The sequence below is a fragment of the Fulvia fulva genome, chromosome 1 (assembly GCF_020509005.1).
Source record: "Fulvia fulva chromosome 1, complete sequence".
NCBI lineage: Eukaryota > Fungi > Ascomycota > Dothideomycetes > Mycosphaerellales > Mycosphaerellaceae > Fulvia > Fulvia fulva.
The window spans coordinates 11193299-11207431 of NC_063012.1; the positions used below are offsets into that span (position 1 = coordinate 11193299).

At 54.5% G+C, this 14133-nt stretch overlaps 5 protein-coding genes across 5 annotated transcripts; 2 read left to right on the plus strand and 3 right to left on the minus strand.

The window, feature by feature from the left end:
- Positions 1–833: 833 nt before the first annotated feature.
- On the minus strand, positions 834–1444 carry CLAFUR5_02272 (uncharacterized protein; the record flags this gene model as incomplete). Its single annotated transcript, XM_047901420.1, has 3 exons — positions 834–945; positions 1012–1184; positions 1223–1444. The coding sequence occupies 3 exons, from the start codon at positions 1442–1444 to the stop codon at positions 834–836; spliced, it is 507 nt and encodes a 168-aa protein (XP_047756867.1).
- Positions 1445–2445: 1001 nt separating this feature from the next.
- Positions 2446–5001, plus strand: CLAFUR5_02273 (F-box/WD repeat-containing protein 1A; the record flags this gene model as incomplete). The annotated part of the gene is made up of 1 exon (XM_047901421.1): positions 2446–5001. The coding sequence occupies one exon, from the start codon at positions 2446–2448 to the stop codon at positions 4999–5001; it is 2556 nt and encodes an 851-aa protein (XP_047755389.1).
- Positions 5002–6717: 1716 nt separating this feature from the next.
- CLAFUR5_02274 (Fork head 1) lies at positions 6718–9320 on the plus strand (the record flags this gene model as incomplete). The annotated part of the gene is made up of 2 exons (XM_047901422.1): positions 6718–9167; positions 9233–9320. The coding sequence occupies 2 exons, from the start codon at positions 6718–6720 to the stop codon at positions 9318–9320; spliced, it is 2538 nt and encodes an 845-aa protein (XP_047756715.1).
- A 1293-nt stretch (positions 9321–10613) lies between these two features.
- On the minus strand, positions 10614–11024 carry CLAFUR5_02275 (uncharacterized protein; the record flags this gene model as incomplete). The annotated part of the gene is made up of 1 exon (XM_047901423.1): positions 10614–11024. The coding sequence occupies one exon, from the start codon at positions 11022–11024 to the stop codon at positions 10614–10616; it is 411 nt and encodes a 136-aa protein (XP_047755395.1).
- Positions 11025–11399: 375 nt separating this feature from the next.
- CLAFUR5_02276 (Glycogenin-1) lies at positions 11400–13483 on the minus strand (the record flags this gene model as incomplete). Its single annotated transcript, XM_047901424.1, has 5 exons — positions 11400–12500; positions 12553–13140; positions 13205–13311; positions 13372–13399; positions 13454–13483. 5 exons carry the CDS (start codon positions 13481–13483, stop codon positions 11400–11402), a joined length of 1854 nt encoding a protein of 617 aa, XP_047755394.1.
- Between the last annotated feature and the right edge of the window lie 650 nt (positions 13484–14133).

Genomic DNA, 14133 nt, shown 5'->3' on the forward strand with positions numbered 1-14133 from the left:
GTGGTGAGCCCGGGGGACGTGTACACCAGCGATCGAGAGGCGTGTGTGCCCTGCGATGGGCTTGGTGCAAGATCTGACAATACTTTCACGTCTACTCTGCACGCTTAACGACACAGCAAGTGTTGTGCGGTCTACATTCTGACGTTGAGGTGGTCTGGATCCTGCAAAGTGTAATCGTCTGCGATAGTCTGGCTTTGATGCCGTCAAGCGTGCTCCTTCGAACCACGCCTCGGGATTGTTTCGTCTTTGAGGTCTCCAATCACATGCCAATGAGTAAGTGCACTTGCCGAAACAAATCGGCAGGGCGCAAGGTCCGAGGATATGGTCGCTGGAACGTGTGGTTCACGGTTTGTTTGGTAAGTTCGAGCCTGTGTCAGAGGTAATCTGACCTGTGAATTCGATATCGGATTCGCCCGTGCCATGGGAAGTGGTAAGTTATGGCTTTAGAAGCTGATGGAAGTGAAGTGAGTGGAACACTGTGGTAAGCATAATTGTAAGGTACTGCTGCGACATGTACGAGGCATTGTCTTGGCCAAGCTTTCCTTTCCAGCAATCCGGCAAGCACAGCCGCCCCCATCTACTGTACCACACTGGCGAGACTGATTTACATCAGACGCAGTGCAGGATCGAGTTGCCTTGGAAGGCCGTGGTCACCGTGGGTATATGCGGCCCGAAGTAAACCTTGCCGATCAGCTGGATCTGTCTGTGATCATGCGACTGGCCAAGGATGTCGGCAGCTGTACGACATGCCAGCTATGCGCGTCATCTTCCGACGTCCTCCAGCTGAAAGGAGGTGATGGCACGCGGTTCATGCGCATTGCCGATGTATGTACTCAAGGCTTCAGCTTGTCGCGGCTTGTTGGGGTTGATGGAAGGCCGAGGCCAAGCAGAAACGCAGTGCGCATTGTGGCACCAATGTAGACGAATCCTAGATTGCCCCAGTATCTTTGCACATCAGACTCGAATCAGTGTCTTGCTATTATATCGATTGAGGAGGTCTCGGATGCTTACATTGAGTTCCAGGCCCAGAAACGGTAGTAGACGTCCCAGCCGACTGCTTTGACGCTGTATAGATGGCCAAAGTCGGCAACTAGCAGTCCAAAGAGGAAAATGCTCCAAACGCGGCGATCAGTAGTCGCTCGCAGGACCAATGCTTCGTTCAAGGCCTTGTGTATTTGTGTAAGCTGAGGGAGACAGGAATGTGGCAATGCGTGCGACGTACAAAGACGAAATACATGTTCGCGAGCTGAGTGAGAACAATGCTCTCTTGCATCGAGACGCCCAATAGGCCAGCGGTGGCCGGACGAGCCATCTCCATGGTCAAGGTCATGTAGGCGGATTGATCGAGGTGGGCATAGTATGCGCCAACTGCCGTCGCCACGGGCTCAATGTACAAGAAGAAGAGCGTGTAGAACCACGGCACGACCGAAGTAGGCGTGGGCATAGTTTGCAACACGCTTCCCGAACACGGTGCTTGCGGTTTCAGCTGACCTATGCAGAGGGTGCAGCGCTGTCCTGCAGCTGTCGTTTGGGTGTGGATGTCACTGGATGAGTTGGCTCGGGCCAGTGGGCGTGCCGTGGCTAAAATCGGGTGTGAGTGACGATGCTGTCAGCCTTGACGCAGGAGGATGTTTCGTCAGGACAGCGACGACTGGCTGTAGGACTATTGTGGGAGTGAATGATGTGAGAGGGAGGCAAAGCCAAGGTCGAGCATAGCACGGTACGGTAGAGCTTGCTGGTAGGTTGAGGCCCGGGTGACGACGTGCCTCTCTAGGTACGCCGTGGCAAGGCAGAGTTTAGTTTCTCAATCCTCGCCGCTGGATGCGACTCATGCGAGCCACTGCCGTGACCGCCCAGATGCGGCCTGGCCCATATAGTACACCACTCTTTATCCCTCCGCCCGCTGCCACGCCTCTGGAGACACGCCCAGTAAGCATTACCATTATTACATACACCCTGGCCGCGTGCGGAGTCGAGACGAACAAGTTGCCATACGCACATTTCCATATTAGGCCGCCTGAGATCGACCGTTGGTAGGGTGTTCACCCTCATCTCGGAGTCGCAGAAACACATCCGGCTTGTCCTTCATTCTCTCACTGCTCAGGGCTCGACACTCTTTCAACCACCTTCCCCAGGCCCTCCCTGCTTCAGCCGCGACTCTGCGCGCCACCGCTCGAGTCCAACACTCCGAGCCTGTGATTTATCGCGACATTGGACTTGTTTTATATCGTTTCCTTGCCTTGCACCTTGGACACCACTCAGCGAGCGAGCACAGCACCGCATTGGCCTTCAGCGCACCACACCCGAAACGCTGCGGGCTGATCAGCTGACTTGACCTTCGCATCCTTCACAACAACCCCATCCTGCTGGACGGCGGAAACACCCTCTCCTACACCCCCCCTTCATCTTGGTCCACGTTCTGCCCGCGAGGGCGCGCATATCAGTATGCAGTCTCCTTTTGAGGCATCCGCGGCATGCCACCGACAGCACTTCCCCGAAACACGGCCGCACACCGTCCACTCCTCGGGCTCGTCTTCGATATTGACAGCCGACACCATCAGCGAGGAGGAGAAGTCAGACGGCGAACTGACACCACGTGCCTCCGAAGCCGGGTCCAGCACATTTGGTCAGAGGCGGTTGTCGAGGGATGACACTGCGCGTGACGTCCACCTGCCCATGATGCCACCCGGGCAATCGAGATGGGTCACTCGCAAGAAGTCGCCATACAGTGTCGATTACATGGAAGCCCCCTTCACCAAGATTCAACAGCCGACCGAGGAGCAATCGCGTCCGAGGTCAGAAGACCAAGTTCACGAACTGGCCGAAGGTCCACATTTGGAGCGCATGAGGGCCAAGCAACGTCGTAAGGGACCGCGTGCTTCTGCTCACGGTGTCCCAATGGCAAACGAAACACATGACAACACATCCGCGGATGATGCAAAGGACTCGGGGACCTTGAGTCGGAGATGGTCGAAGCACTATCGCAAAGGAGTGACCAACTTCCAGGAAACCATGTCCAAGTGTCAACAGCTTCCAGCAGCCATTGGCGGTCGATCCAGGAGGTCAAGCACTCCACACAGGGTCGAGGAAGCGAGCGCTCCAGAAGCAGCGACATCAACAACGTCCGTAGGCCCCTCTGCAAACAGGTTGCCGATTTCTCCTTCAAAGCGAAGTGCACGCCAGACTGACGAGCGTCCAAGGAAATACAGACCGACATGGATGCACTCCTCATCAGATCGCAAAGACACGCCTGCTCCCGCGAACAGCCTTCCTCATCGAGCCGCAAGCACGCGCAACCATCAGACGCCGACCATTCTTTCCGCACCGGGCGGCGACAACGCACGAAAGGCAGCAGCCAAGTGCAACAATGGTAGCTCCGCACTTTCCTGGGACCAAGGCAACTGGGAGATGCCTACTCAGGATGATCTTCAAGCACGTCGCAGTCGTTTGGGTTCACTCAGCAGTGCCGCAGACAGTGGTGCAGATTTGTCAGCATACGGCGATTCTGCAGCATCCATTCGTGACAGAGACGGAGATATTGATATGGACACAGTCTCACCACAATCACTACCCCCAACTATGGACATCACACAGAGACTTCCCGACGAGATCGCTCTTCAAATCTTCGAGTACCTTAACGTTCAGGACCTCATCCGAGCGGAGATGGTCAACTCAAAGTGGAGAGAAATGACCAACAACACATCCGTATGGCGCGCAGCATTCCTCAGGCGATACCAGCGTAAGATCCTCACCGATCCCGCCCCCGTTCAGGTTGGCGGCGTTGGCGTAGGTCGACCAAACAAGTTCAAGCAAGAGTGGAGGAAGATGTACAAGGCACGTGTCCAGCTGGAAGACAACTGGCGCGCTGGAGCACACGACGCCGGAAAGGCAGTTTATCTTTCAGGTCACACCGACAGCGTCTACTGTCTGCAGTTTGACGAAGAGAAGATCATCACAGGGTCACGTGATCGCACCATCCGCGTCTGGGACATCAACACCTTCCAATGCCTCCGAGTCATTGGCGGTCCTAACGTCAAGCCAGTGCTGGGGCCTAAGGTGCTCCGTACGGTCGACTACCCATCTTTCCACATGGCTACTGCGAGCGTCAACGGCACTGCATACGGCGAAAGCATTTACCACACCCCCAAAGAATGGCACGATGCCAGCATTCTTTGTCTGCAGTATGACGAGGAGATCCTGGTCACGGGGTCTTCGGACTCCGATCTATTGGTTTGGGATGTCAAGACTTATCAACCAATCAAGCGACTAAGGAAGCACAGCGGCGGAGTTCTTGATGTTGCTCTCGATGCCAAGCATATTGTCTCATGCTCCAAGGATTCCAGGATCATCGTCTGGGACCGCGAGACGTATGAGCCCAAGGGAGAGTTGACAGGTCATAGGGGACCGGTGAATGCCGTCCAGCTTCGCGGCCACCTGCTTGTTAGCGCTAGTGGCGATGGCATTGCCAGGCTATGGGATCTCAACCAGATGAAATTGATCAAAGAGTTCAGCGCAAAGGAACGAGGCCTTGCAGCAGTGGAGTTCTCGGAAGACATGAAATATGTACTTGCTGGTGGTAACGACAACATCACGTACAAATTCGAGACGGACACTGGCCGAGAGGTGATGCAATTCACCGGCCATTCACAGCTTGTCAGGTCACTGTGGCTCGACAGCGCGAACAGCCGTGTCGTGTCAGGAAGTTATGATCTTGACCTGCGAGTATACGACTTTGAGAATGGCCAGGAACTCTGGCGAGGCGAGGAGTGGACGACGAGCTGGATGCTGGCGGCCAAGTCAGATTACCGTCGGATCGTTGCAACCAGCCAGGATGGACGGATTCTGATTGTCGACTTCGGCATCTGGAAGGGTGCGCCAACGTACGTGTCGAGAGATGGCTCATCCATTGAGAACATCGATCTGCTACGTGGCGTGGAGAACACCAACGAGATCAAGTTCAGGAACCCGTTTGATCGTAATAGGAGCATTCACGGTTTCTAGTCGGAGCTTCAGCGTGCTCTCGCTGAAGAGTTGAGCGAGATCCTCTTCACTGACTGGTATTTGGCTCCTCCTACGCCTATTGCCGCAAAAGATACGACGCGGTTACTCGATAATGGACAGCTTCCTACTCCAATGGCAACGCCACCAGGTTCAATCCCAACAAGCCCAGCACCAGCCACCGAAGACTCCCACATTGCCATCAATGAGGCTACAGACACTATGAGTGTCGCTTCAGAGCCGTCAAGAGAGCCGCCTCCAGCGCAGCTACCAGTTCAGTCTCCAGTATCCCCACCAGGACCGTCACCGGCACAGTCTCCGATGCAACACACTGGCTCGAGAAAAAGGCGATCTCGTTCCCGCCGAGTCGTGATGCGCCTCGTGCGTAGCATGCCTGGCTTATATGGTCTCCGGAAGTCTCCAGCCGTCATGCCTAGAGCCTTTCAACGAGCTGTAAAACAATCTCCATGTGGACAAGTGAAGAAAACCATGGAGGAAGGGAGAGCGTGAGAAGGATTTATTGTCCGGGAAAACAATATTTATACAAATGATCTAAGGACAAGCGAGCGAAGAAGAGCAAGCGAGAGCGGTCTTTGGAGATCAATACGACACGAGTCTTCTTTTTTTTTTGTGGTCAGGTTATTTTTTGGGGCTTGGGCATTCGAGCATGGCGTCTTCTCTTGTTTTTGGAATAAGAAGCAGGCACAAGCTCGAAAGCGAGACGAAGCATGTAGCAGCGATCATTGATTCATCCATCACACTTGTGATTTGCATCACTTGCAAGCGAGGGCATTTTACTACCACTACTACTGCAGTGACTACGGACCACTTATGTGTGTATACAGATATCACAATCGATGGTTTGTGATATGTCTTGGATATGATATTGTTACGGTCGATCGATTCACGTGCTATTGAACTCTCCTGCCTCCTGTCTCATGTGCTGTGCTGTGATTCCCGTCTCCTTCGCGGAAGCGGGAGCGAGACAGCCGTCCACGGGAGATGCAAGGGTACCGGTGGAAGGTATGAGGGGGGGAATCACTGGAATCTCCTCCCGTGACGAGTGCACTTTTATGATGGGAGGTGCGCGTGCGGAAAGGGGATACGTGGACAGAAGTGTCCGGTGGTTAGGGGTTGCAAACATCTATGTTGGCATTTGCTGTGGCTGGATTGCTGGGAAAGGCTCATGATTCGGACGTCGTGATGGCAGTGTGTTCCTTGGTTGTTTGTTATGATTGTGTCGGACTGATTGACCATTGTCCTCTATGCCACTCTGTCGCTGGATCACTGGGTAATCGTTGTGGACTTGAATATATTTCTGGAACAGGTAGACTCGGAAAGCCGTTGGAAGGAAAAACGGCGGTCTCCGCCAAGCCTGACGACAGGGCCTGTCCTGCACGGAAGTTGCCTTTCTCCATAACGCGTCGCAACCTCGCAGTAAATACAACGACACATACGTCAAGCGCAACACACACAACCTGCTTGCCCTATCAATCAGATAGAGGCATGCTGCGTTTACCCTGCTCGATTTCACCTCCATCACCATAATCCTCAAGCCATCCGCCGCCGCAGGCACCCGACAACGCGCCTTTTTTGCGCGTCGCAACTTCGCCCGCCGCGATCCTTCCCTTCCTCGGGCGTCACCACCATCACCACCACCCTCCCACCCCATAATCAAATCCCCTCTCACGTACACCCATTTCTCTCTCCGCCGCCACCATGCCGCCTTCCGGACGCAAAGGCAAGACTCGAGTCCGAAAGGCCCCTGCGGCTACCGAGCTTCACGACCAGCCATCCGACATCGATGCCGCAGACGCCATAGCAACTCCCTCTCGTGGCTCGCGAAAGCGTACTCGAGGCACAGACAACAGTGCGCCTGCCTCTCGCAATACCAGACGTAAAGTGAAGGATACCCGCACCCTCGACCGCGAGGACACCGAAGGCACCGAAGCACACGAGCACAGCGACAACGAGACTGAGCCTTCCACTCCAACCGAGCAAGAGATCATCCAGAGCTTGAAGGTCGCTGACAAGCCTGTCAATGCAACTGAGGACTTTGCTAATGAACTTCTCGAGGGCCAAGAGAGTGTCCCTGGATACGGCAAGATTGCCGGTCGTGACTGGGTGTACATCATAAGTCACATTGAGGTCAATATTGGCCGTCCTGAAGCCCTCGAGCGTCTGCACAATGGCGACGGTAACGGACATGAGGGCACGCCAACCGCACGGGCAGAAGTCCACATCGATCTTGGTCCGGACCGTCAGATCTCGAGATTGCACGCGACCATCAAGTATGAGCCTGAGAGTGCCGAGTGGATCATCATGGTCAATGGTCGCAATGGTCTCCGTGTGGATAACAACTTCTGCAGGCGAGGAAGCAAGACTAGGCTGCGGAATGGCAGTGTCATTGAGATTGCTAACACTCAGATGGCCTTCATCACCACACCCACTGCTGAAAGCGAAGGACCAATCTGGGATGCTTCGATCATCAAGCAAGCTCAGAAGTCATCCGAAGACGAGGACGATGCAGAAGATGATGGTCGTAATGTTCACGGCCGCGCACATATCCATTCCACTGGCCGCAGTCATCTGCAAGATCCCGGCATGTATCAGTCTGATTATCCAGGGCAGCAACAGAGCAATCAGGGACAACAACAGCATCGATCACACCCACACTCGCAGCGAGCAAACGTGTACCCACCTCCCGGAACACCAATGCGTACACAAACATCTTACGTCAAGTCGTCACCCGCCGCCAACTACGCTCGAGGCGTAATGATGGAGTCTACCGAGAGCATAGACTACGCAGCTGACAGTGCCAAAGATCTCAAACCACCGCACTCTTACGCGCAGTTGATAGGAATGGCCATCTTGAGCACCCCAGAACAGCAAATGACACTGAACAACATCTACAAGTGGATCATGGCCAACTATGCTTTCTATCGCTTCAACACTGGTGGCTGGCAAAACAGTATCCGTCACAATTTGAGCTTGAACAAGGCTTTTGGCAAGATCGCACGCCGTACTGACGAGCCTGGCAAGGGCATGAAGTGGATGATTGAGCCAGCAGAGTTTGACAGCTTCGTGCAGCAAGGCATGAAGGGCTGCAGGAGACCGAATCCGATTCCCGGTACTCAGAGCACCTTGGGTTCGCCAACTAGTCCGATGGGACTTCGCTCGGGGCTCAAGAGAGACGAGGACATCACGCCACCACTCAATACTTACCATCCCGCCTACCCCACCACACAGGAGGCTTACACTCCGGATCGTGGTTCACGCCACCCAGCGAACAGACACCCTGACAGTAGCGTAGGCCTCGGTATTGAGGGCAATGGCCTTGTCGACTACGACTATCCCCAGCGCTCCACGCCTAGAAACGGCTTGAATGCCATTGCAAATGCGGCAGGCTCACCTCCTGCGCTTTATGTGAACGATGATGTGCGTGCTGGACCGCTCGACACGCCATTCCCACTACGTGCTTCGCAGCGTCTTGCACCACCAAGCACGCTGAGACGACCAAGTGACTTCATACAATTCAGCAGCCCAGCGCCATTCTGGAAGATGGATGGCCTTGTGGGCAGCACGCCTTTCAAGCCGTTCGATGTCAGCCCGCTGAAGACGCCGTCATTCCCTACGCTCAAGAAGGACAAGGCTGCTGCGAGGAACGATGTCGAAGATGATGGCGAGAGCTCGCCTGTCGAGAAGAATGTGTCAGCCACTATCGAGAAGCCGAGAGAAGATGAAGAGTCGAGGCGTAGTCCTGTGATCAGTTCCAGCAGTCCACCCCGACCGCACAGCACACTCAATGCTCTCGACGCAAGTCCGACCGTGAGCAGACCTGCCACTGCCGTCGCCAAGAGTCTCACTCAGCTTGCCAATTCCGGCAAGGAGCAGAGCAGTGAGCACGAGAAGACTCCACCTGCTGGTGAGGAATCTGGCGCTGCTCCAGTCGTCCAGCAGCAGACTCCACCCACTACAGTCAGCCAGTCCTCACAGCCTGCGCCAAGACACGAGCTGCCTCAGACATCTGTGGCAAACAGTTTCGAGAGCGCGCGTCCGGCTGGGAATTCCTCGTACACCACGAACTCCTCGTACAATGGCCACGTTGGTCATGTCAATGGATACCATACTGCGGATGATGGAGATGATGAGCCGATTGATCTTGCCAAGTAAGTTGTGCTATCGAATGCGAGAAATTGAAGGTGGATGGATGGCGGTACTGACTGAGCGACAGGGGCTTCCAACCTATCGGCGCTTTCCACCAGAGGAACCATTTGGCGATGAGTATGGGGATGGCGGGGCCGCAGGGTTATGGTCGTTAGACACGACGCAGGGATAGTGTTGCGAAGCGGGAGTCTGGGGAGGAGGAGAAGAAGCCAGCATCAGATCAGAGGTGACTGCAGGATTTTGGGTGGAAGTCGAGTACGGCGTTGCCGTGGAAGAAGATGCATCATTCTTGATGCAGAACATACGTGCTGTCGAAACGGGCCACTGGACGATCTCGACGGCTGGACATGGCTGCTTCTGGTGGACTCGATGTCTGCAGTGGGTGCTCCAGAACGCCAATTGGGTCAAACCTTTGGCCGCGGAGAAGTTTTGCTTACCCGTGGTTCCTGCGGAGAGAGAGGTCGTGGCACTCGCGCTTCTGGTCATGCTCATGGGCGGCGGAAAACTCTATTGGAATCCATCGTATCGTCGTGAGGCAGTCTCCATGGGCGGCAAAGGTCTAGATGATGGCTGTGGTGGATTCGACGATATCGATGAACGGGTTTGGTTGGTGGCAGTTTGGCGTTCTTGTGGGCGGTGCATTTTTCCGGTCGAATGATTGATAGATAGATGGCATAGCATAGCATAGCATAGCATAGCATCTTGCTACAGTAGCGAGAAACATGAAGGCAAGAGGCACATTTTCAAAAGAGTCATCATCGTGAAGAAAAGAACGAGACGGGAAGAAGTTTTTTATTTTGTTTTATTTATTTGTTTGCTCGTGCGATGGCATTTCATCGGTGCGGTCTGATTTCTGCTGTCAGCACCCTGGTCAGGGGGAGGGGGGAGATTGAGGTTAGACTTTGTTAGGATTCGAAGTGGTGCTAGCCATTGAGATTTGTTTTTTTTTTCCGAGGGTCTGGTGAGATGACTATTTGGACCGAGGACGCTTTCGCCAATGGGTGATGCTGGGGTAGAAGTGTTTTCGCCTGTTGTCGTGGTGATGATGCTTGATCGACGCCCATGGAGGCGTGACTCGTGAGAAGATGTGAAAGTTGGGAGTTATGCTATCTATGCCTTTGTTGTGCAAGTGATACATTAAGTTATCATCTATGTTATGCAAAAAGTACCCGAGTGTCGAAAGTTGCATGGATCTGCCTTATCCAAAAGTGCTGTGCTGTACTGTGCTGTGCTATGCTGATGCATGCACGCTGAAGAAATGATGTTCAGAACATGACCATAACCGTGTGCCGCAGGAAGATGGCTTTTTGTGCTGAAGATTAAAGTCATTATGCCCGCCCTGCGAAAGAGACAACTCCCTCCATTCATATAATCCCAGGCTGTCGTTACAGATATATACGAGAGCCTCCAGCCGCCCATTATATTCGTTGTCTTTCGTCGATCTCTATTCATCCCAATTCTGATGGGAAAGCGCCAGGAAAGTCCTTCCCGTCCGGCTCCGTGGTTGTGGTAACCTGTGTAGGTGACACCACGTCGTCTCCGAAGAAGTTCGAGGCCTCGTTTCTAGAAGACGAGGAGCTGAAGAAGGAAGAAGAACCTTCTTGCTTTGAAGATGACGACGATGAGAAGAACGAGGAGCTCGACTCTTTCGACGTCGTGTAGTTTTCCGCATTCTTCATGTCGACCTCGTCAGCGGCCACCGCTTCGCCAGGCACCATCGCACTCCTTTCAACCTTGCTGAAGCCTGGAGTCGAGAAGACCGGTTTGTCGGCCTCGGTGATACTCGTCGAGCTCGAGTTGATCGCAGTATTGATCGAAGTCTCCTGTGATGCTGTGCTCTCACTGCTGCGCTGTGACATCTGAGAGGTGGAGCTCGTGCCATCCAAGCCATATGTGTGGCTCCCTGTGCTGCCTGAGGAGGAGTGAGACTGAGACGTTGCCCCGGAGCTCCCGCTGCTCTTAGCAATCGGAACGTGAGGGTGATTCAGCGCGCCTTCTGTGATGGGAGCTGCTGATGTCGGCATCTCTCGTTTTGAAAGTCTTCGGTCTGGTAATTTCAGATCACTGGCTCCCATCAGCGAGCTGCGGCGGAGCTGTTCCAGTTGAGTGCTCGGGTCCTAAGGGCAGATGAGTTAGCTCAAGTTCTCCTCTCGTTGGGGTCTCGCAGTGGGAAGCCGCTTCGCAGGACATTCGATGATGCAGAAACAGACAAAAGTCACAGCTATGCTAATGGTTCAAAATTCGTCAAGCAATGCAGTAGTGTGTAAAGGCTTGGTGGAAGAGGCAGTCACGATGGGTTTCGCATGCAGGACGAAACCACAATTTGGACATACCCAATCCGCTTGTTCTGGAACTCCCTCTGCACCTGGCAGATCGCCTACATGGTCACGCTCCTCGCCCCAGAAAGTTTGCCGTCGCCGAGGTGCTGGTGTGACAGGCAAAGATGGTCGCTCGATCGAAGTTGGGAAGTCTGTCAGGATCAGACTCTCCCTCCGCTTCTCAATGGCCTCGACCAAATCTTCCGGATCAGGTTCATTGGTCGGAGACAAGACGTGCTGTTGCGACGGCACTGTCGATGGTGTGTTCTCCTGTACGACTTGCACTTGGCCGCGGTTCTTCTGGAATGCGGTAAGTGCACGAACGTAGTCGTTGATACCAGCAACTTCATCCCATGCGTTCCTGGTCTGGGCGAACGATGCCCAAGTGTCAATGTCATTGACTTTGATGGTAGGTGTGACGGGCTCCATGGTCACCTCCAGTTCGTCCATATATCGCTCCGCTTCACGCTCCAGTACAGGCGGAAGCGGCAGAGGCTCATCGTCGAAGAACCTTCTTGTCGGCTTGGAGTCTTGCCGCTCCTCCCACGGGAATATAGGTTTCGGCTTTTCTTCTTCCTGTGGCTTTTGAGGCACTGGATACCACATGTCTTTTGGTGGCTCGGGATACGACTTCGGAGGACGGAAGGGTTCTGGATTGGTATTAAAGTCGTATTGCTGAGTAGGGAAGTTAGCCGCTTCAGGTTTCGACTCAATCGGAGGCGCTCCACGAGTTGCGTCCCACTCCATTTGAGGCGCTGAGAACCTGCGTTGCTCGACAGTGGGAGTGGGCTCACGATGACCTTGACTGATGTTCTCCGCCGGCTCGCCGGGTTCTGTCATCAAAGGTGTGGTAGTACCCGGTGGATGGTGGTGTGACTGATCGGGTGGTGGCGCAGGTCCGGTTGAGTCGATTGGGTAGGCTGCAGCAGAGTAACTTTCGTGTTGCTGAGGTTGGAAGCCTTCATGGACATGGCGGGTGACTTCGTTCCGTTGCCCATATGCAGTATAGTCCGCTGTCTGTACGCCAGCTCTTAGCATTAGCCTGTCTTGATGTCACACCCATACTCACCGAGACATGGAAATGCCTGTCATAAACTGCCCACCATCTGCTCAACATCTCTTGAAAGGCGCCCGGCGTCCCTTGTGCTGACCTGCTGCGCTGCCATGGCTTTTCACTACCGATAAAGTGTACGATGCTGATATCCCTCTTGAAGTATCGATATGCCGGCGCGTATTGGTAGTTGGCGCTCGGCGTGGTGTTGTAGGTAAAGCTGATCCTCTTCCATGGGCGATGTTCAAAGTATTGATTAAGCAGACCTTGATCTGCGCCGTCGAAGCTGTCTCCTGCCGCTGCCAATCCCTTCAGCGCATGGTACTCGCCCATGTGTGGTGTAATGACCATGACACCAGTGTTGAAGGCATCGGGCCAGCCAACGTCTGGTGCTGCTGCGAAGGGCTCGGTGATGTCGAACAGCTCTTCGGGCGCTCTCAGCGCGACGACGTCTGCGTCAATGTATACGATCTTGCGGAACTGCGTCTGGCGCCATAGCTCGATCTTGGTGAAGGTGTAGAGCAGGTCAGGTCGGTTCATGAGGTAGAGGTTCGCAGGGTTCGGGTTGGCGATGCGTTCGATAGGGATGACATAGTTGTAGAGCGACTACCCACCATCATCAGCATGTCGTTGTGCGTGTAGGCAAGTGTGTTGCATGGGTGTAGCTCACGCGCAGCTCGTCGATGGTACTCGATCGTAGGCTGTCCTGCACAATGAGGCATGCCAGCTTCTTCTTGGTGCCGGCATCTCGTAAGGAATGGGACAGTACTGCTGCGCCTAGGATCGTGCATATCGGTCAGTGCTGTTGCATTGGTCGCATGTGAAGGCAGTCCGTACCCGGTAGATACGCATCTCCAATGGCCAACTAGATGGAGATCAGCTAAGATATCGCCACGCCTTTCCGCTCGCTGATACGCACGGTGCAGTACACATCCTCCCCGTCCGCCATGGCGGCGATATGTGGTGGAAGGGAAGCACAATGGCGCGAGAGAATGGCTTCGTAGAGCACTCGGTCTGAGGATCGGCGGGTGGATGGCAGCTCTGGACTGGAGCTTCTAGCTCATGCCTGCAGGCAGTGACGGACGTCGGTTCAATGATTGGACTCGTCTTCAAGGAACAACACACTTGGTATCAAATGTCATTCAATCGCGACTGAGAATCACAAGCAGCCTGCCACCGCATGCAATTCCGTTGAGTAACGACACGACCCTCGCTTCCAAGCAACGTGCAAGCAACGTCCCACCTCAATCTCACATTGTGAGCACGAGCCTCGATGCGCAGTTGCTGTGACGCCGCGACCCGCGACCCGTGACCCGCGACCCGCGACCCGTGACCCGTGACCCGCGACCCGTGACCCGCGACCCCGCCTTGGAGAAAGAGATAGTTCTACACTTCACATGCATCTCGCCTTGATCTGCGCCATCACCGCGCGTGTGACTGCATTTCTCCGCAGCCACAGACAGGCGTAGCCATGCACATGAACTCAGAACCACTGACCGCCTGTACCCTGACGCGCCTGCCGTGGTTCTGGACGCCATTCACAACAGCCGGACCACACATGTCCTGCCTGTCGCCTACGCTTGCCGTTGGTTGATACGT